The following is a 19,105-nucleotide window of genomic DNA, read 5'->3' on the forward strand; positions in this document are numbered from 1 at the left end:
CGAGGCAGGAACTTTGGTGTTTGAGACATTTAGTCGACTGTAGTCGGATGTTCATGCGAGACGTCCTTGCACTTTCTCAACTCCAATACACTCGAGTTTGATGATGACAAGGTGAACTGAACAAAGTTATCGAATGACTATCTCGTACAGCTCCATTTTGACGCTAATGTGCCTCGCAAGTCCCATCAAGTCATATGACATACACATAGATAATCGATGTAGCACCGACTTCAACCTCTGAAGCGACGAACAACAGCATGCTTGATGAACATAGTAGCCGCTTATGGACAGCAGGTCCTTTCTGGCTATGATCTGCTCCATGAGCTCACGCCTTATCAGGATCGTTGATCCCACCAGTCGTTATGATGTAGGTAGCCTCTGCCTCAGGACAATCTGAGACGACCGTTAGCACGATGCTGCAACCATAAAAGAACGAGACACCGCATACCCGGCGAGTCTTGGACCTTGGCCACCCTCTCTCCACCTCGACCCTTCCTCAAGAGAACTCGCGTGGTAGAAGCATGAGCGACGACGTGCCCACCTACAGGCTTGCGGCCATCAGCGCCAGCGAACAGAGCACTAGCACCCGGATCTGACTGGACCTGGTTCGTGTAGAAGACGACGACGTTGAACTCCTCCGAGATCTTGTGAAGTTTATCGAGGAAAAGGCCGAGCTTCTGCTGACGGTCGGCAAGCTCGCCACGGCCGATGAAGTCGATGCGGAAGAGTGCCATCAAGCTGTCGATGACGAGAAGTCGGAACTCGCCAGTGGCAAGCTGCTCGGAGAGATCGTAGATCAGGGTAGACTGCTGCTCGCTATTCGCTGCGCGGGATTGAATGATGTTCTCGTTGGCCACTTCCGGGTCCAAGCCGAAGCGTTCAGCGATCTGGACAATGCGTTCGGGACGGAAAGTGCCTTCAGTGTCTGGACAAGAATGTCAGCAGCGACGCCGCGCAATTGGTGATATGAAACGATTGCCTTACCGACCCAGGCCACTTTGCCACCACCGCCGCCGTGCTCCCTCGGTAACTGAGCAATGACGGACAGCGTATGAGCAAGCTGCGTCTTTCCACAACGATACTCGCCATACACCTCGCTGATGCTCTTGGACTCGAAGCCTCCGTTCAAGATAGCATCCCACTGCTTGCTACCAGTCGACAGGCGGAAACATTGCTTGCGCAGGATCAGTGTCTCGGCACCTGTGATGAAGCCGCATGCGCCACTTGGCTGTAGGAGTCATGTTAGCCATGGAGGACATGACCACAGAAAGTTTGAGCAGCTTTAAAACATACCAGGCACTTCTTCGCGGCCTCCTTGACCTTCTCGACCTTGATCTCAGAGAATCCCTTGATCTTGAGTAGGTGCTTGCTCAGCGTGTTGTTGACGCTCTGCACAGACATCAATTAATACGGTCATCAGTATTACAAGCCCATGACATACCACGACTGTCCATATGCCGTTGGTCTTGAGCTTGAGGATGTCTGCCTGATTGATACCTGCGTCACAATGTCAGCCAGTGGCCTGCCAGGTTGAGTGTATGCCGGTGACCTACCGTGGCTGGCCAATGCATCAATGTCGACAATGAGGCTCTCGTTCTGTGAGTGTTGTTAGTACAGTGGCTCATTGGTTGGCTGGGCCTCTGTGTCTCGCATCGCCATCATCGCTACCAGACTCCGAAGCAGGCATTGCGAACAAGTGTGCGGAGTGAAGTTGTAGCTGAGCGATACGTTGCAAATCAGGTGAAGCAGACGGGATGGTAGTAGATAGCAAGAGATTTGACGGTGGCGGTGTGTAGAGAGACAAGGAGGATGCAGTGAAGAGTAGAGAAGGGATGCTGAGGTCGACGACATGAAGTCGGGTCAAGTCGCGCCATGATGCTGTGTGGTCCAGTCGCAGCCATCAAGGAAGGTGCAGTCGCCTTCGCGTCTCATGTTGAAGAGACGTCGTTGAAGCCAACTTCATGTCTTGGCACGCGATCCCTTAGTGCACACAACCAGGACACATTCGAGGACACAACAGAGCCCCGCTCATCAATGCGATGTAAGTATGTAGAAGGCACATATACAAAATCATATGTATATTTGAAGCCATCCACATCCGCTTTTCGCGCTTTCGCACACCACCAAAAGGAGAATGCAATATGCCATCCCGTCCTCGTCGGCAGACCACCATTGCCACCACTCCCACGTTGCGCTGGTTCTCCACTTGTCTACCTCCCTCTTCTCTCCTCACTCGCGCTGCCTCTCGTGTAAAGAGGCCATCCACAAGTTCGTTCGATTTTGTTATTCTCCAAAGGTGCAGGTTTATGCTGGGGTTTCGTGATGGTCGTAACAGTCGTCAAAGGATGCTCGGTACGAAGTCGCAAAGCCTAGATCGTTATGCGCCATATTGCTCCGCAGGCCAGATGGAGCGCGTATGGAGGTCCTGATGGACCTAAGCAGCAACAGCCGCAGGCGCAGCTGGAGCAGCGACCTCGACAGCAGCCGCCGCCTCGTTGCCGTCAGCAGCGGGTGCAGCCTCGCCATTGGTAGCATCGGCCTGGGTGCAGTCACGGCTGATGTGCCCAACCTGACCACACTTATAGCACGTCTTGCTGGGCGCATTCGGCGTACCGCCGTTCGGGGCAGTGCAGTCGCGCGAGATGTGGCCAAGCTTGCCACAAGCGTAGCACTTCATGGCCTGGGCCTGGCAATCACGAGCGAAGTGATTGGGCCCACCACATTTGTAGCAGGTAGCGGCACGGTTGGTCTGGACACCAGAGTAGCCACCACGTCCTCCTCGGAAGCCACCAGCACCACGGCCGACTGGAGCTTGAGCAGGCACTGGAGCAGCGGCGGCAGCAGCGGGCGCAGCAGGTGCAGCACCAGCTGGGTTCGTGTTCGGGGTTGGGCAGTTGCGCTGGGACCTGGTCAATCATTGCGGCCGTTCTGGCTGGTTAAGATGATTACTTACAGCCAGATGGCCAGCTTGACCGCAGGAGTAGCAGCGTCCGCCAGCAGCGCCGCCGCTCAATCGGAGGGTAGGGCAATCAGCCTGGACATGGCCAAGTCCCTGGCAGTGGTAGCACTGCTTCGCTAGATCCATTGTCAGCTTACTTCTTGAAAGGCAGTTTCTTGCTGGATGTAGATGTGACTTACTCTCGGTCGTCCTAGGAAGCGGGCAGTTGTTGCTCTCGTGGCCTGTCGAGGGACAAGCGGTCAGCCATCTGCACGTATCCTCCTCTGATTTCATGTCTGGACCGAGTCTCTTACCAGGCTGCTTGCAGTTGTAGCACAAGCGCTCGCTGCTGGAGCACACTTCCGCATAATGGCCCACATTGCCACACTTGTAGCAGGCTCGACGGGAAAGAGAAGACATCCTGCCTTCTACTCTTCTGCTTCTGCTTCGACTTCCTCGTATCTATATCGCTTCTACCTGTCAAATCACCCATATTAGCACGAGTCACATTTCACATTCGCTGTGTCCACTCTCGTGGCAAGACCACACGAGACACCGGAGCCGCGCACTCGCATGCAGGTATCCGCGACCTCTTATCGCAACACCCGGCTGCCTGCAAATACGCCCGTGCCGTACCAACTTTACTCCTCTTCCCTCTCCTCTCCTCCCATCTGTCATCAACTCACCTTCGTCTTCAGCAACCTCCCAATCACCTCAGCACCAGCTCCTCAACCACGAAAAACGATGTCGAAAAGGCTGAGAAAGTGACGATGTCGTACGAAGAACTGAACGAGAACAAAGGAAAGCTGGCGCAGGCTTGACGCTTGGTAGGGACGGGATGCAAAATTCCGCGCTAGCGTAGAACAGCCGAGCCAAGATTTAATGACTGTTGGTCTGTGCATGCCATCGATATATGGGCACGTGAGAGTCGTTCAAAGAAGAGACTTCGAATCGCAAGTGTGGTGTCATATCTTCGTAGTCGTCTATCTAATGCTATGCGCCATGTCTCGCCTCAAAAGCACGTCTTTGTCCCATTCATACCATTACAACCTGTCGTGTGACCCAGTGAGGCCTTCAGTACTGAGTGAGCATTTGACGAATGAGCTACTCCTGCTTTTCAATAACAGCCGGCGCCCTGATCTCTCGCCCCTTCAAGTACTCCAGACCCTCTCCTGCATAGCTGATTAACGGACTGACTTCCACACCCTCATCCTCCTTCTCGCTCGTCACTGTCGCCCCAGCACCCTTCAAAAACCTTGCTCCCTGGGCCATGATGTCCTTCTTGGACGTCTCGGGGCTGTCGTCCTTACTACCAGGAGCGTTCTTCAGGGCTGAGAATTCATCTTCGCGCTTCACTTCCATACAGGCGAACCTGTCCATGGAGACGAATGGGAAGCAATCGAAGACGAACTGCTCGAGCTTGATGCCATTTGGCTTCTCTGGTTTGACTTGCCTTCCGTCTTTCGAGTCGAAAGGGATGGCAGGAATCTTCTTCTTCGCCACGTGGTGAGGTAGCCTATGAACCCAGTCGGGGATACTTTGCAGGAAGCCGAACGAGTAGTAATGGTTGACAATATTCGCGGCACGGAACTTAAGGAGCTCGCTATCCTTGGGATCCTTCGCTTCAGCTGTCGCGTCATCCATCTCCGAATACTCGACAACATCTGGCTTGCCGTTCTTTTGCAAGATCAGGCCAACGGACTCCTTGGCATCACGCTTCCGGACGACTTTCGTGGCGATGTCAACTTTCTTCGACGCACTAAAGCCGATGAAGGTTGGATCCGCTACACGGACGAGGCAGTTGTCCACACCAAACATGTGAATGTGCTGCACACCGCGCTTCTCCATGTCTTGCACAACGCCACTATTGATGAGAGCGTTGTACAGACCGCCATTACCGTCTGGTGCCACAGCGACTCTGCTCTTCTCTTCCAGCAAGATCTTGCCTTCCATGTTGATGCATGGCAGGACACCCTGCTCGAAGATCGTGACGTTCTTGTGTGAGAGGCCAAAGTACTTCTTCTCCACGAAGAAGCTCTCTGTAGGTTTGCGTGTCGGTCCCGATGTCATGATATACCACGCGATTACCACGTCCAACACCTCCTTTCCATGATGCTTCGCCGCGAGATGTTGCAGCCGCACGATCCGCTCGGCTTGTAATTGGAACAAGCTCTTCTCGCTTGGCAGACCGATGTTGTATTGACCCTTTGGTAAAGAGCTGCCAAGTCGTGTGCCTTGCCCACCAGCCATGAGTACCACAGCAACTTTGTTCTCCGAGATCAGCTTCAAGCCATCCTTGTACCATTGATCCAGATCCTCTTGCTTGCTGTCGATTGTTGATGTGGTGGCGGAGTCGGGTAGTTGTTCAAGCTTAGGCTTCTCGTCTTCACTCTCATGTTTCGGAGGATTGATGGCCTTGTCCGAGATCTTGTTGTTGTGCTCAGGGCTGAAGCCTTGTAGTTGTTCGAAGAGTGCTCCTTTCTCCTCCGGCTTCAGATCGTCCCAGTAGTTGAAGACATGTTCTTGCCTTGCTTCCTTATACTTCTCTCGTAGCTCCTTATATTCGTTCTCTGATGGTGGTTGTAATACTTCACCTTCTTGCTTCTTACTGCCCATGTTGAGGGCAGACATCATGTTGTTCATCGTGCTCTTCATGGCGTCCATGATGCAGGCGTGCTATTGCTAGACGTCCTATGGGCGAATATGGGGAGTATCGAGTAGGAAACCGACACGAAATCTGTGATTTTATAGGAAAAGGAATTCAGGTACTTCAAATACCTATCTGGGTCAACATCGATCAGTCATTGTGTTGGCCAAGCTGAGCTTGCAATGCGTTTCAGAAGGATTGCCCCGCCAAACACGAGCGCGACTGTGACGACGTCAATGCTCATGCAGGGTTCAAATAACGAATTGCCTCAGTTGACATAACTCCGGATATATGCTGAAGAGGCATCAAGAACAGAGAGGGTTGGAGAAGGTAAACATGGCCAGCCATGGTATAGTAGTTAACTCTGCTTGTGAAAGCTTTCATGAGAAAGAGAGCCTAACGTCAAGTGATGACCTCTGCATTACCATATGCTGTAGTCATCATACAAGCTTGCCGCCCAGCAGAGCCATGAAGAACCCATTTCCTCGTTCGTAGCGTCGTAGAGTAAACCACATGCTTCAATATGCCATGAATTACGGACTCCCCAACTCCAAGCTCGCAAGTAACAACCTGCCAGGATACGCTTGAGACAAGACCACTTCGCTCATTCAGGTATATTGACCTTCAGCGCAGTCAACATCACCTTCAACTCCGCCCTCTTTCCCGGCTCAGGCATCCTCTTATACTTCCTCCGCATATCGTTGCCCACCGGTCTCTGCGCCTGCGCACCGGTATACACCCACGCGGGCTGCGGCCGATGAGTATCAGCCCGCATATGCAGCCATTTCCTCAACGAATTCTCCGGCCCGTTCGGACTCGTTTTCGCAGTCGTGCAAAGCTTGATTTCCAGGTTGTGATTTTTGAGAAGATGGTGTTGTTGTGTGGGTGGGATACGATGCATCCAGGCTAGCATGCCGCTGAAGTTGAAGTCGGTCACGTTGGCGCGGATGGAGCAGGTGCTGTGCATTATTGGGATAATCTCGTTGCGGACTTGACGTGATGTTCTGGAGAGAGAGTGAGGCGAATGGCGGTTCTCTGCAGTCATGGGCAGAATGTGGATGACTACATCCTGGACGACGAGTTTGTAGATCTCCACTCGAATCTCAGCAGGTAGATCAAAGAAATTGGTGGGCCGAGATTCCTCTTCTGGTCTTCGTGGTGGTGGCGCGGGGGCTAGATAGCGATAATTGCTGAAGCGTGATTTCACCTGCTGTGGCCATTGCTGCGCTGGTCTTGACATAGTTTGTACAAAATGAGGATGTTTGACCATACTCTGACTTGGAGCCTGAGAAGAGCGCATATGAGTCTCCATAGCTGCACTACTGGCTAGTTGCTGAAGAGCACGGTAGTCTGGCTGTTGTGTACTAAATTGAGAAGTGTCAATCTGCGGTGATGACTGTGGGTCGGCTAGGTCAGGCTTTGTACTAGCTGCTTCCGTGGCGTCGACTGGTTCTCGTGGTGCGGACTGTGATTGAGCTTCCCGTGACCTGGCGGGAGCTTCTGCGAGGCGAATGTCTATGGGGATTTCCATAATGAAGGCCGAGGGCTCGTTTCTTGAGGAGATCGAACTCAATCTCTGCTCAGTACCGGCTTCAACATCCTCTCCCGTGCTCTTCGATTCAAGCCTTGCGTCTGCCGGCTTGTCAATACTTACCATCGACTGTATATTGACCGGAGTGAACGCTGAGACTTGATCACTCGTAACGGAGCCACTGCTCTCGAGGCTTGCCACCAGCACCATGCTTTCGAGGGGCTCCGTTTTGTCTCCACGGCGTAAGAAAGGACGAAATTTGCTCAGGTGAAGGTGAAGTTGTGGATGGAAGTTGTGGAGAGTGCCCTGGGCGACAAAAATAGCAGTAGCGTGACCGCGTGAACTCACGCGGGCGGCAAAGGTCTTACCTCTACCACTATCCACCTCCCCACGTGAACATGTGCGGCCCAATCCAAACCTTTCACTACTTGGATGCGCTCGCGAACGTCTAGTATATGATGGCGCATATTGCACTGGATTGATCGGTTGCCGTACAATTCATACGCTCAGTGGCCTTATAAATCCCGCATCTCTCCAGGATATAATCAGGTCTCTCGCGCGCAGGCATACTACAATACGTTTCATGGCGATTCAAACACCTGGTCTCCAATACGAAGCTGAGCGACTCCTACTTGGTATTGCAGGCTGTCAATTATGGTGGCGCGAGATGGACTCGGAAGCTTCGTGCTATTCTGCCACTTAGAGGCATGACTGGTGCAAGTACAATGATGGTTGATCCAGTATCCCACCAGCAGCAAGCCATACCCTACTCCGTACTCACTCTCGATCAAACGCTGCTCTCGCATACCTATGACTCGACTCCTTATCGCATCATAGCATTCAGACATGGCATTGCGAAGATGATGTCGCCCACAATTTACGAACATGCACAACGAAGGTTCCGCGGTGCCTGCAAAGTGACGGCATTTGTTCCTGCGTCGGCTTCTCCACATTTGTTCCTGCCCGCGCCCTCACGCGACTTCTCTTCCTCACCAAACGGCATACATTGCGGTAGTCTAGCAAAGGGTTTGTATTGGCTTGGAGCATTGTTGTCTCGTTGTAGATTTTGCTCCCGATTTCATATCACGCCTATATCTTCGTGTTCAGCAAGCATAAACATAGCATAAGCAGAATATCATCAACGCAGACATGGACGGAGCAAGGGACAGCAAAACATATTCCAACGATGAACAGAGCAACCGATCAACATATCTCGACTATCGATCAAGTTTCACTGGCAGCGTCAACAGCCATGTAGATCGTTCTGTCGAGACGCCGGCAACTGAGACCGACCTATCGTCATCTGGTATGGCATATCCGCCCGATGCAGGACCGACACCACTCCAAGCACGCTTTCCTACAGGATCGCAGTCCTCGCGGCCAGGATCAAAGCGGACAATACTTCCGCCCTCGTTCATGAACTATCAGCCAAGGCCTAGCAGTATCGCTAGTAGCCAGCCGATGGACATACCCAGAGCTGCATCTGTAGCTACTTCTGAAGCGACATCAAGAGTTGCGGTGGCTCAGCAAGGAGTGTTATTACTTTTCGTGGCCGGGGAACCTCATGAGCAGACAGTACGTTACGTGGAGACAATGCTTAAGCATCATCGCTACTCGAGCTTAAGCATTATTGGAAGTCAAGGGCATGAGGCGGCAGTCAAGCAGGTGAGGGTCGACGTCTACGGCATCTTAGGTAGACTGGGACGGGAAATGAGCGTACAGACGCATTTGCAAGAGACTTGGAGCTCAGCGGCGCTAGGAGCTATGATACAGCAGGCTGGATTGGAAATACAGGATGTCTTGATCAGCTTAGCGTACGGTGATGCCAAGGATACAGGAGAAGAAATTTTGGCTCTGGACCAGGAGCAGCTTGCGCAGTCGTGGCAGCGAAGTGTTGGGACACTCCACACGATTGCACAAGCTACAATACCACGATTAGTGGAGCGGAGTGCTGAAGCAGAAGGTCCTTTTCGATCTTTCCTGATACTGGAGAAGAAGTGCCGATCGCCTGCAGAGTCTGTAACCAAAGCAGCATGTCGTAGTCTCTTGAAACAGCTGGAGGCGCAATACGCATCGAGGAGTCTGGACATCAATGATGCAGAGAAAGCTCTCACGCTCACAGAGGAATGCGTACCGACAAATGGACACGATCCAGTCTTTACTCAGCAGTACCGGACCGATACTGCTTTTGACCCGACAGGATCTCCGACCAAGCTTTGGGCGATGGCAAGCGAATTTCTGTGAGACCGAGAGCAATAGAAGACTTGATTTACTGCGCTTATTCTGTATTTGGCTCTTTCCAGCCCCAACGATGCTTGAACCATCGTATCACGTACACCAGTCCGACCAGTACCGGGACTTCAATTAAAGGCCCAACAGTCGCTGCCAGTGCCTGCTCGCTACCAGGACCATAAGTGGCAACCACAACCGCGATCGCTAGCTCGAAGTTGTTCGAGGCGGCAGTGAAAGACTGCGTGGCGCTCACTTTGTATCCGAATCCAGATCGCCACATCATGAATGCCGTGAGTGGGAAGATGACGAGGAAGTAGACCACCAGTGGTGCGCAAACACGCAGGACGGAGGTGATCTGATCGACCACATGGGCGCCTTGGCTGGCGAAGAGCACGATAATGGTGTAGAGTAGCCCAATGAGCGAAAATGGCGCCACGTATCGAATGAAGTAGTGCTGGTACTTGTACTCTCCCAACAAATACCTGAGCGAGACCCTTGTGATCACTGCAGCTGCGAGTGGTATACCCAAGAACACCGCTACGGAGGTTGCTGCATCTCGGTACAGGTCGTTGCCGGCTTCTCCTGGATCGTCCGAGACCACCTTCACCAAGAACAAAGCCATAGGCGCGAACAGCACGATCTGGAGAATGCTGTTGAAGGCGACCAGAACGGCACAGTAATCCGCATCGCCACCAGCGAGATCGGTCCAGATGAGAACCATGGCGATACACCTCGCCACTCCGACGAAGATCAAGCCATCCCTCAAGTCCTGTCTATCGGGCAAGAAGGCCCATGCAAGCGCCGTCATGAACAACGGCGCAATAATCCAGTTTAGCACGAACGAGATCCCGATCTGAACCCATAGCGCTTTGGTGCGGAACAATAGATGTAGCGTTTCGTAGCGCACTTTGCAGAGGATGGGATACATCATCACCAGTAATCCGGCTGCGATGGGTCCGCTCACGCCGACGAAGGTTCCCTTTTGGAGCGCTGGGCCGACGGAGGGCACAAGGTTGCCCAGGATGATGCCGATGGCCATGCTGATTATGATCCACAGGACGAGGAGTTTGTCGAGGAAAGAGAGGGCCTTGAAGGGTGGCGGGGCTGTGACCTCGTCGTCGTTGCCATTGGGTGGCGGGGCTGGAAATTGTTAGTTTGCAGTCAAGTTCATTGGGCTATTCATTCCTCGTACCAGTGTTCATCTTGCCCAGCTCGATGTCCGCGTTCTGTTTCCCACCGTCATGCTCGTTCGTGTTTACGCGTCCAACACCAGCATCGGGTCGCGGGTCATTGGCCACGCCGTACTCAACAGTATCCATGATTGTTTCGCACAACAGCAGTGTGGAAGATTGATAAGATCTTTGCGACGTTTGCCATACCGACTATCTATATGTACATCTTCTCCATTCAAATACAGTTATCCAATCACGGTGGCAATGTCTGTCGTCTTGTCTCGCAAAGAGGCTTGAACCAATCAGAACACGATGGTGTCAAGCTCTCGCCAAGAACATGTCCGCTTGCCGCATGTCACTGAACTCTGTTCGACGACATGCTTTTGGACCGTGACATGCTTGCGCATTGTACGTCGAAATGCAATGATGCTCCCTAAGCGACTTCTACATGGAACATGACGGATGGAGGCAAGTGGTCGCCCAGTTCCGTTACCTGCTGACTTGTAATGGCCCGTTGAGAACCTGGAAGGCCTGGAAGGGGAGAGAAGATGGTAGTTTGCTGGAGGGTTGTGAATACGATAGACGAGGCAACGACAGCAAGTGTATGCCACGAAGGATGCACAGCTGGCCCGACTCATTCACGCTCACTAGTGGAATGGAAAACTTCAAGCCGGTCGTGGCGCTGGCTGGCATCCAAACGCAAGAGCGTCCTAAACATCATGGTCCTCCTCGTGTGGGCGATGCTTCACCACGAGATGTCATCCCTGAGAACGAAGAGAATATACCATATACTTGTTTTCATTGTCTGTATTATGTACGGATCAAACTGTATTACCTTGAAGCCTGCCGTGATAATGCGTTGAAGAAGAAGGGTATCGATACAACGCTGGCTGCAAACCAGTAGAAGACATACTCAGAATAATCCTAGATCCCAGCTCGACATCGAACCCATGGGCACCTGACCTGGAAAGCTGTGGCAGATCCTCAAGCTCACTCCACCTGGCAACCTATGTTTCACTCTTCCTCTTCTTCTTCTTCTTGCTGGGCTCACTGCTAGGTGGCGGCATAGCCTCAGCAGATGACATTGGCGCAACGGGAGCAGGTGGAGCAGTCGACGGAATCACGTCTGCACCCGCGGTCACCTTCTCGGCGTTGGGCTTGCGACCACGCTTCTTCTTGGCTGGCTCCTCAGAAGCGGTGGCGTTGTCAGCTGATGGAGTAGCGGCAGCTTTGCGTTTCCGCTCGGGACTGCTGGACGGCTTGGTGGGCTCCGAGGTGTTGATGCTGCTGAATTGAGGGGTGGGTGCGACGGCGGGAGTCTCTTTCTTGCTTTTCTTCATTGCGGATTTGGGTGTCTTGGGTGCTGGTGGTGGGGGCGGAGGAGTGGGTTCCTTCTCGTCCTCCTCCTCGTCTGAACTCTCCTCTGAGCTAGAGGAGTCGTCGTCTTCCTCTTCTTCTTCTTCTTCTACAACCACTGCCTTTCCATCGACGACGTCCTCGCCGGCGGCATCTTCTCCCAGGCCCGCACCTCCAGCCACTTCATCCTCGGCAACGACAGCGAGAGCACTCTCGTCGACCTTCCCACCAGCAGCCTTGTACCTCTCCACCTCCTTCTCATAGTCCTTCAGCGCACGCTGGTACGCCTCCTTGTAGGGGCGATGTTCCTCCTCGGTCAGAGCATTCCATCTCTGCGTAGCGACCTTGCTCAAATCGCCCGGCCTCTGCGGCTGACCACCAGCCTTCTCGGCCAGCTCCTTGCCAAGTGGTCCGCGTTGTTCCTGCAGGTAGCGGAAGTATGCTGTCAAAGGACGTTTCGGGGCGTTCGGGTCGCGTTGCTTGTAGGCGCGCTTCTTGCGTTTGCCCTTCTTGTCGCCGTCCGATGTCTCTTGCTTGGCTTCAGCAGCGACGCCATTGCTGATCAGGGCTTGTTGGGCGAGTTGAGCAGTATGAGCAAGCTGGTCGAAGGGCTGAGTCAGGTAGCTGACGTTGAGCGACGCGTCGGAGGCGAGGACAACGCTGGTGTGCTCGACGTAGGCTTTGACCGAGCGATCAATAGCTTGAGAGAGGCCAATGTAGGCAGAGGCGAGCTGTTCCAAACAAATCGTTAGATGTGCTCGTTAATGTTTACGCGTTCGTGGTTAAAGCTTACCGCGTCTCGAGTCCGAACGAAGGCTTGTACATCGATCATGACCGACTTTTTCTCCGGCTGTTGGCCTGGCGTGACAGTAGTCGGGTATGACCCATGATGGGCGAGCTCGGGATCCATGTATTGTGGTATATCGTACAGCTGCTGCGGCTGGTATTGCAGCGGCATTTGAGGTGATGAGGTGTTGGCAAGGTGTTGATGAAGGATTAATGCGACAGCTGATCAAATTTGATGGGGAAGGTAAAGACGTGAGGAGTTTTAGCAAAAGTTGGGGGTGCACAAGTACTGGAAATTTCAGCGAACGAGGGCCGACGGGCTGACCAGCCTCCCTGAATTTGGTGAACGTATCTTTGCGACAGGTAAGATCAACCCTTTCTGGGCGCTTGCATCTACCCCTGCTCATATTTTGATTGATCGACGCGACACAAACCTCATCAATCCTGCTCGGCTTGAACGCCGTCTCATTGTTGAAAAGCAGTCCCGGTCTACGACTCGTGGAGTACCACGAACATCTAGCTGCAGTTTCTCAAGACGTTGAACAAGAATGTCAGAGGGACTAGGATCACTACTTTCACGCCCCTAAGCGCCATAGTGAAAGACTGCCCTTCCGCCCCCGATACGATCTATCACATCGCGGAGAGTCCCTAAGGACTCTTGCATGGCGACTACGGCCTGGTCGCGCTGTTGTGCAACCATGTCGAGCACGGCTCGTCCATAGAGCTACGCCTGGTTCCTTCCTTCTGTTGCCCGTGATGCCGACCATTGTGCTGATGGCCGAGGGGCGAGCTATGCAGCAAGGTTCCACGCGCTCTCAAATTGGCAATGGTCTTGGTAGACGTCGTCCGTTGTCAGCGCGGCTAGAAAGCAGGTGGCCTCGAAGGCAGCCTGCTTGATGGGTCGTTGCACCGAAGGCATCGGGACTCGGTGGCGACATCTCCCAAGGATACTACCGCTCTTACGGTATATCGATGAATGTCGACTTCGTCTTCGTTCGTGTCCACAAGAGCGGGCATACGACCGTCTACTGAGGATTGACAGCAAATCTCTTCTCATGAACGATCATATACCCTCGACTTCGGTATAAACGCTATCCGATAAGCACCATGCATGAAGTTAAAAGCTCACCTCCCCCGCCAACAACCCCACCCTCTCCATTGACCACTGACCTCCACAACCGCGTGCTACATTCACTTGTTTACGTACTCGCTTTCATGCCCAGCATTTCTGGAATCGAGACCTTGTCAATATGAATCTCGCACCAAAAGAGGTACCTCAAGCACTGACTCACCTCACATCAGACTACTGATACTTTCCCACGCAGATCGACAAGCTCCTCATTTATCAGACCGGCTCCCTCGCCCAACGTCGTCTCGCTCGAGGCACTCGTCTGAACCACCCGGAAGCTCTCGCCCTCATCGCCAGCGTCCTACACGAACTCATTCGCGATGGCAATCACACAGTCGCAGATCTCATGGCTTTGGGCCCGACACTGCTGGGTCGACGCCATGTTTTACCTTCAGTCCCACATACCTTGACCGAGCTCATGGTCGAAGGGACATTCACGACTGGAACATATCTGGTAACTGTCCACCACCCCATCGGCAGCGACGACGGAGATCTGAGCAGAGCCTTATATGGATCTTTCTTGCCATTTCCGGAAAATGCTAAGGCCTTCCCGTGGCCGCCGAAGGAAGGTCTGGAGCTGTACGAAGACGAAACGAAGATGCCCGGAGCTGTGATCGCGAAGAAAGAGAGGATCGTGATCAATGAGGGGAGAAAGAGGATTGCTTTGAAGGTCACCAGTCGTGGGGATCGACCTATACAGGTTGGTAGCCACTACCACTTCATCGAGGTCAATCCGAAGCTGGAGTTCGATCGTCTCAGAGCAAGAGGCTTCAGACTGGATATCGCAGCTGGCACGAGTGTGAGGTTTGAGCCCGGCGATAGTAAGACGGTAAATTTGGTCGAGATTGCTGGCAAGCAGATCATCAAAGGCGGGAATGGTATTGCGACCGGACATGTACGGGATGAAGGCATGACAGAAAAGGTCTTGCACAGACTCCAGGAAGGCGGTTTCTTGCACCGTGAAGAGCCGACGAGTGATCAGAGGTTGGATCCTTTCAGTATATCGAGACATGATTACATTCACATGTTTGGTCCCACCACTGGCGACAAAATCCGTCTAGGAAGTACGGATCTCTGGATCACGATCGAGAAGGACTTCACGGTATACGGTGATGAGTGTTCTTTTGGTGGCGGAAAGACCATTCGAGATGGAATGGGTTCTGCTTCGGGTACTTCTAGCAAAGAGTCACTGGACACCGTGATCACGAATGCCATCATTGTCGACTGGAGCGGCATCTACAAAGCTGATATTGGCATCAAAAATGGTCTCATAGTAGGTATCGGCAAAGCAGGCAATCCAGACGTGATGGATGGCGTACATTCAGATCTGATCGTAGGCACGCACACCGATGTCATCGCTGCGGAGGGCAGTATAGTCACCGCTGGCGGGTATGATAGCCACATACATTTTATCTGTCCGCAACAGGCGTATGATGCCATCGCAAGCGGTGTTACGACTTTCTTGGGCGGCGGTACAGGACCGTCTACAGGCACGAATGCGACGACTTGTACGCCGAGCAAGGACCTCATACGTGGGATGTTCCAGGCCATCGACAACATACCTCTGAACGTCGGTATTACTGGAAAAGGTAATGATGCCGAGATGCATCCGCTGATTGAGCAAGTCGAAGCCGGTGTTTGTGGTCTGAAGTTGCATGAGGATTGGGGCAGCACGCCTGTAGCGATCGACACCTGCCTCTCCGTCTGCGAAAAAGAGGATATCCAGTGTTTGATTCACACGGACACCCTAAATGAGGCAGGCTTCGTGGAAACGACGGTCAAGGCGTTTAAAGATCGCACAATCCACACCTACCATACCGAGGGAGCTGGCGGCGGACACGCTCCCGATATCATAAGCGTGGTCGAACATGAGAACGTTCTTCCGTCGTCCACAAACCCTACACGCCCGTACACAGGCAACACGCTAGACGAACACCTAGACATGCTAATGGTCTGCCACCACCTCTCCCGCAACATCCCCGAAGACGTCGCCTTCGCCGAATCACGTATCCGCGCCGAAACCATCGCAGCCGAAGACGTGCTACACGATCTAGGCGCAATCAGCATGATGTCGTCCGACTCCCAAGCCATGGGCCGCTGTGGCGAAGTCATCCTCCGAACATGGAACACAGCCCACAAGAACAAAGTGCAGCGCGGCTTCCTCCCCGAAGACGAAGGCACGGGAGCCGACAATTTCCGCGTGAGACGATATCTCAGTAAATATACCATCAACCCGGCCATAGCACAAGGCATGTCGCACCTCATCGGCTCCATCGAAGTGGGCAAGTTCGCGGATCTCTGCCTCTGGAACTTTAGCTCCTTTGGCGTGAAGCCAAGACAAGTTATGAAGGGTGGCATGATTGCCTGGTCATTGATGGGTGATCCGAACGCGAGTATTCCCACCGTTGAACCCGTGATCATGCGGCCGATGTTCGGGGCTATGGAACCCAGTCGAAGTATCACTTGGGTCTCGCAGGCTTCGGAGAAGAATGGTGTGGTGAAGTCTTATGGTTTGAGGAAGAGGGTGGAGGTCGTGAAGGGGTGTAGAAATATTGGGAAGAAGGATATGAAGCTTAATGATGCGAGGCCGAAGATGAAGGTTGATCCGGAGAGATATGTGAGTTTACCTTCTTCTCTCTCACCTCGTTATTGTCGTGTGTTGTTATGTGTGAGATGGATTATGCTGACTTTGGTTATGTTTTGATTTACAGACTGTCGAAGCTGACGGTGTGCTGATGACGGCGGACCCGGCGAAGGAGCTACCGCTTGCGCAGCAGTACTTTATCTTTTGAGCTCGAATTCTGATGGAGACGATGTAGATACCCTTCTGTACTTACGAGATCACGAGTAAAGGTCACCGAAATCGAGATCTCGCCAATTTCTGTTGCGTTATGCCGATGAGTCCCTCGCTGATGTCGATCTTGCCCCCAGTATCGAGCGGAGCAGGGAAGGATGCTCATGATTGTTGGTCAGTGGTACGGCTAGCATAGCATGATTATCCCATCTGCAATCTGACCCAACACCTGGGGTATCTCAGCAATAGCCCTTATGCAATACAATATCTAATACCCAAGAAAGGTCCAAAGCAATCATAACCATCCCAGCATCACTTCATACAAATCATAAATCTCGGCCTCCTCCTCCAATAGCTCTCTGCTCGCCCTGCTCAGCTCTCGAGATCACCCTAGCATAATTATCCGCTTCTGACTTCCGACTAGCATCGCGCTGCGCCTCCAGTCTCTCGATCCCAAGATTGATCGAGTCGATGTGCACTTCCAGTGGCACTTTATCACCGATTACCTCGGGCATAGCGACACGCTCGCGCAGATCTTCGAGATTATCGCGGATGGCTTGTAGCTTCACGATCGTGGTCGTGATGTGGGCCCAAGCGAGGCGCCGATACGCGCCCACTTCCTTTAGTAGCCTGATCTGTTGTTCCAGCTTCGCGACGCTGGAGCGATTGCCACCGAGCTTCGTCCATAGGTTTGCGAAGAGCTCCTCTTTGCTACCTTCGACTTTGACACCGTCTCGAGTTGCTACGGAGGCGATGACGTCGAGACGGCCGTCCAAATTGTCTAGGATGCCGAGTAGAGCTTGAGCCTCGGAGATGAGGTTGAGTATCTGCTCCTCGACGGCACCAGTATGTCGTAGATACTGGTCCAGTAGGACATCCCGAGATAGTGAGACTGGCTGGAATGGGGCGAAGATGTTCAGATTGTCACCCACCCATCTCGAGATCGCCCCACGACCAGCCTCAGTAGCACCGACACCATCAATGACCGAAAGCGTCCAGCGGTTCGTGCTCAGTATCTGATCGACCGCTCGTCCAATCCTCGAATTGAATCTGCTGAGGTCCTGACTCGCCTGCCTCGCAGTCTCGATGAATCCGCTGAACTCGAATACCAGCTCGTTGCGTGAAGGCAGCGTACTATACTGCACGACATGCTTGAGGTCCCTGATACTGGCCTCGGAGCGCTTCATATCCATCGGAAGGTTCGCGCCGACCTGTGTGCTGGCCAAGACATCCTCGAATTGCGATTGTGCTTGAACTAGCTTGTCGAATTCGGCTGGGCCCTGCAGTTCCGCCGTACTTGTCGCTGGACAGAAAGGGAGGTGCAGATATGAGACGCCCGGGATTCGGCAGATGGGTGTGAGGGCGTTGTTTATGCTGTTCGTGACGAAGCCGGTGCCGAAGATTATGGCGCCTACCAAAGCGTAGGCGAGTAAGGCGTAGCCCAGCAAAGGCTTGGCGTTCCGCAGAGCTATACCCACTATATCCAGTAGGTATGATGCGAGCGATTGTAGTATGCGTTGCCATAATGCAGTGATTGGTGATGCTGCCATATCTTCCTCCTCCTCAGCGTCCAACCCGTCTTTCAACCTCGAGCCAAGTCTGCCAGCATCGCTGGTCATCGAGCGTTGATTGAGCCGGAAATGTGGTGTCGAAGCTCGCATCTTTGCTGGCCCGTTCATGTGGCCAGCATCGCTCGTTAGTGAACGATCCTTGAGTCTGAAGTGGGGTGTCGAAGCACGCATCGCGCTGCCTGACGACCTTCCTCCGTCTGGTGAGGTGGGCATCACGAGTTCCGGCTCTACTGACAGCCGCGCACTTCTTCTCCGTCCATCTCTTGCGTTACTGCTGGTGGCAGACTCTACTCTGCTGCTTCGAAGATTACGTCGTGATGATGCGGGATCGGAACGGTATGAGTCCCGCATCTCTGCCCGCTCGTCGTCTTCGGTGTAGATCTCCTCGTCCTCTTCGCTACCATCTACATCATCCCACGACTCCGTTAGATCTGGCCTTGCTCGGCGTGCGCGTGTCATGATCCTCACTGATCCAAGACCGTATCCTATGCTTCGTGTTCCAAGACAGACCAAGATGTTACTTCCTTCTCAAACGGTCGAATGCTCTTCAATGGGTCAAGAGCAAGTGAAAAGCAGCTAAAATACTTGCAAGAAAACATCTAATGTTGAGTACATGGTAACCATGCGCCGCGCAGTTGTTTCTCAAACAAGTCGCGTGGCCTGTTGTGCCCGCATTCACTCACAGCTCATGCAAACTGACGTAGTGTCTTGGCGCTCTACACGTTTTAGTACGAGGTGAATGGCCACGAGACAGCCGTCACTACAGACTGTCCCACATCACACCTTAGCAACATGATGGACCTGTGAAATCGAAGGGGAAATCATATAGTGCGCATACCAGACCACAGCAAGGATATTTGAATCGCCTCCGCATTCATGCGTGGTGGGACTGACAGTTTCTGCCCTGCATATCGAGAGGGCCTCATGATTCAGGGGCCGAAGCTTGGTG

The 19,105-nt window shown here is 53.1% G+C and overlaps 8 protein-coding genes across 8 annotated transcripts; 1 reads left to right on the forward strand and 7 right to left on the reverse strand.

Moving 5' to 3' along the window:
• Positions 1 to 325: 325 nt before the first annotated feature.
• Positions 326 to 1,401, reverse strand: DMC1 (Meiotic recombination protein dmc1; the record flags this gene model as incomplete). Its single annotated transcript, XM_064838706.1, has 4 exons — positions 326 to 393; positions 449 to 925; positions 985 to 1,228; positions 1,294 to 1,401. 4 exons carry the CDS (start codon positions 1,399 to 1,401, stop codon positions 326 to 328), a joined length of 897 nt encoding a protein of 298 aa, XP_064693531.1.
• A 1,033-nt stretch (positions 1,402 to 2,434) lies between these two features.
• Positions 2,435 to 3,232, reverse strand: GIS2 (gig suppressor; the record flags this gene model as incomplete). The annotated part of the gene is made up of 3 exons (XM_064838707.1): positions 2,435 to 2,899; positions 2,954 to 3,075; positions 3,139 to 3,232. 3 exons carry the CDS (start codon positions 3,230 to 3,232, stop codon positions 2,435 to 2,437), a joined length of 681 nt encoding a protein of 226 aa, XP_064693532.1.
• Positions 3,233 to 4,042: 810 nt separating this feature from the next.
• UAP1 (UDP-N-acetylglucosamine pyrophosphorylase) lies at positions 4,043 to 5,602 on the reverse strand (the record flags this gene model as incomplete). The annotated part of the gene is made up of 1 exon (XM_064838708.1): positions 4,043 to 5,602. The coding sequence occupies one exon, from the start codon at positions 5,600 to 5,602 to the stop codon at positions 4,043 to 4,045; it is 1,560 nt and encodes a 519-aa protein (XP_064693533.1).
• Positions 5,603 to 6,189: 587 nt separating this feature from the next.
• LTS14_006011 (uncharacterized protein) lies at positions 6,190 to 7,326 on the reverse strand (the record flags this gene model as incomplete). Its single annotated transcript, XM_064838709.1, has 1 exon — positions 6,190 to 7,326. The coding sequence occupies one exon, from the start codon at positions 7,324 to 7,326 to the stop codon at positions 6,190 to 6,192; it is 1,137 nt and encodes a 378-aa protein (XP_064693534.1).
• A 2,068-nt stretch (positions 7,327 to 9,394) lies between these two features.
• On the reverse strand, positions 9,395 to 10,667 carry ARR3_3 (arsenicals resistance; the record flags this gene model as incomplete). The annotated part of the gene is made up of 2 exons (XM_064838710.1): positions 9,395 to 10,488; positions 10,541 to 10,667. The coding sequence occupies 2 exons, from the start codon at positions 10,665 to 10,667 to the stop codon at positions 9,395 to 9,397; spliced, it is 1,221 nt and encodes a 406-aa protein (XP_064693535.1).
• Positions 10,668 to 11,527: 860 nt separating this feature from the next.
• Positions 11,528 to 12,834, reverse strand: LTS14_006013 (uncharacterized protein; the record flags this gene model as incomplete). Its single annotated transcript, XM_064838711.1, has 2 exons — positions 11,528 to 12,607; positions 12,670 to 12,834. 2 exons carry the CDS (start codon positions 12,832 to 12,834, stop codon positions 11,528 to 11,530), a joined length of 1,245 nt encoding a protein of 414 aa, XP_064693536.1.
• A 1,078-nt stretch (positions 12,835 to 13,912) lies between these two features.
• Positions 13,913 to 16,583, forward strand: URE1 (Urease; the record flags this gene model as incomplete). Its single annotated transcript, XM_064838712.1, has 3 exons — positions 13,913 to 13,933; positions 13,988 to 16,408; positions 16,503 to 16,583. The coding sequence occupies 3 exons, from the start codon at positions 13,913 to 13,915 to the stop codon at positions 16,581 to 16,583; spliced, it is 2,523 nt and encodes an 840-aa protein (XP_064693537.1).
• A 328-nt stretch (positions 16,584 to 16,911) lies between these two features.
• On the reverse strand, positions 16,912 to 18,615 carry LTS14_006015 (uncharacterized protein; the record flags this gene model as incomplete). Its single annotated transcript, XM_064838713.1, has 1 exon — positions 16,912 to 18,615. The coding sequence occupies one exon, from the start codon at positions 18,613 to 18,615 to the stop codon at positions 16,912 to 16,914; it is 1,704 nt and encodes a 567-aa protein (XP_064693538.1).
• Between the last annotated feature and the right edge of the window lie 490 nt (positions 18,616 to 19,105).

The sequence above is a fragment of the Recurvomyces mirabilis genome, assembly GCF_035927965.1.
Source record: "Recurvomyces mirabilis strain CCFEE 5264 chromosome Unknown scaffold_15, whole genome shotgun sequence".
NCBI classification, from domain to species: domain Eukaryota; kingdom Fungi; phylum Ascomycota; class Dothideomycetes; order Mycosphaerellales; family Teratosphaeriaceae; genus Recurvomyces; species Recurvomyces mirabilis.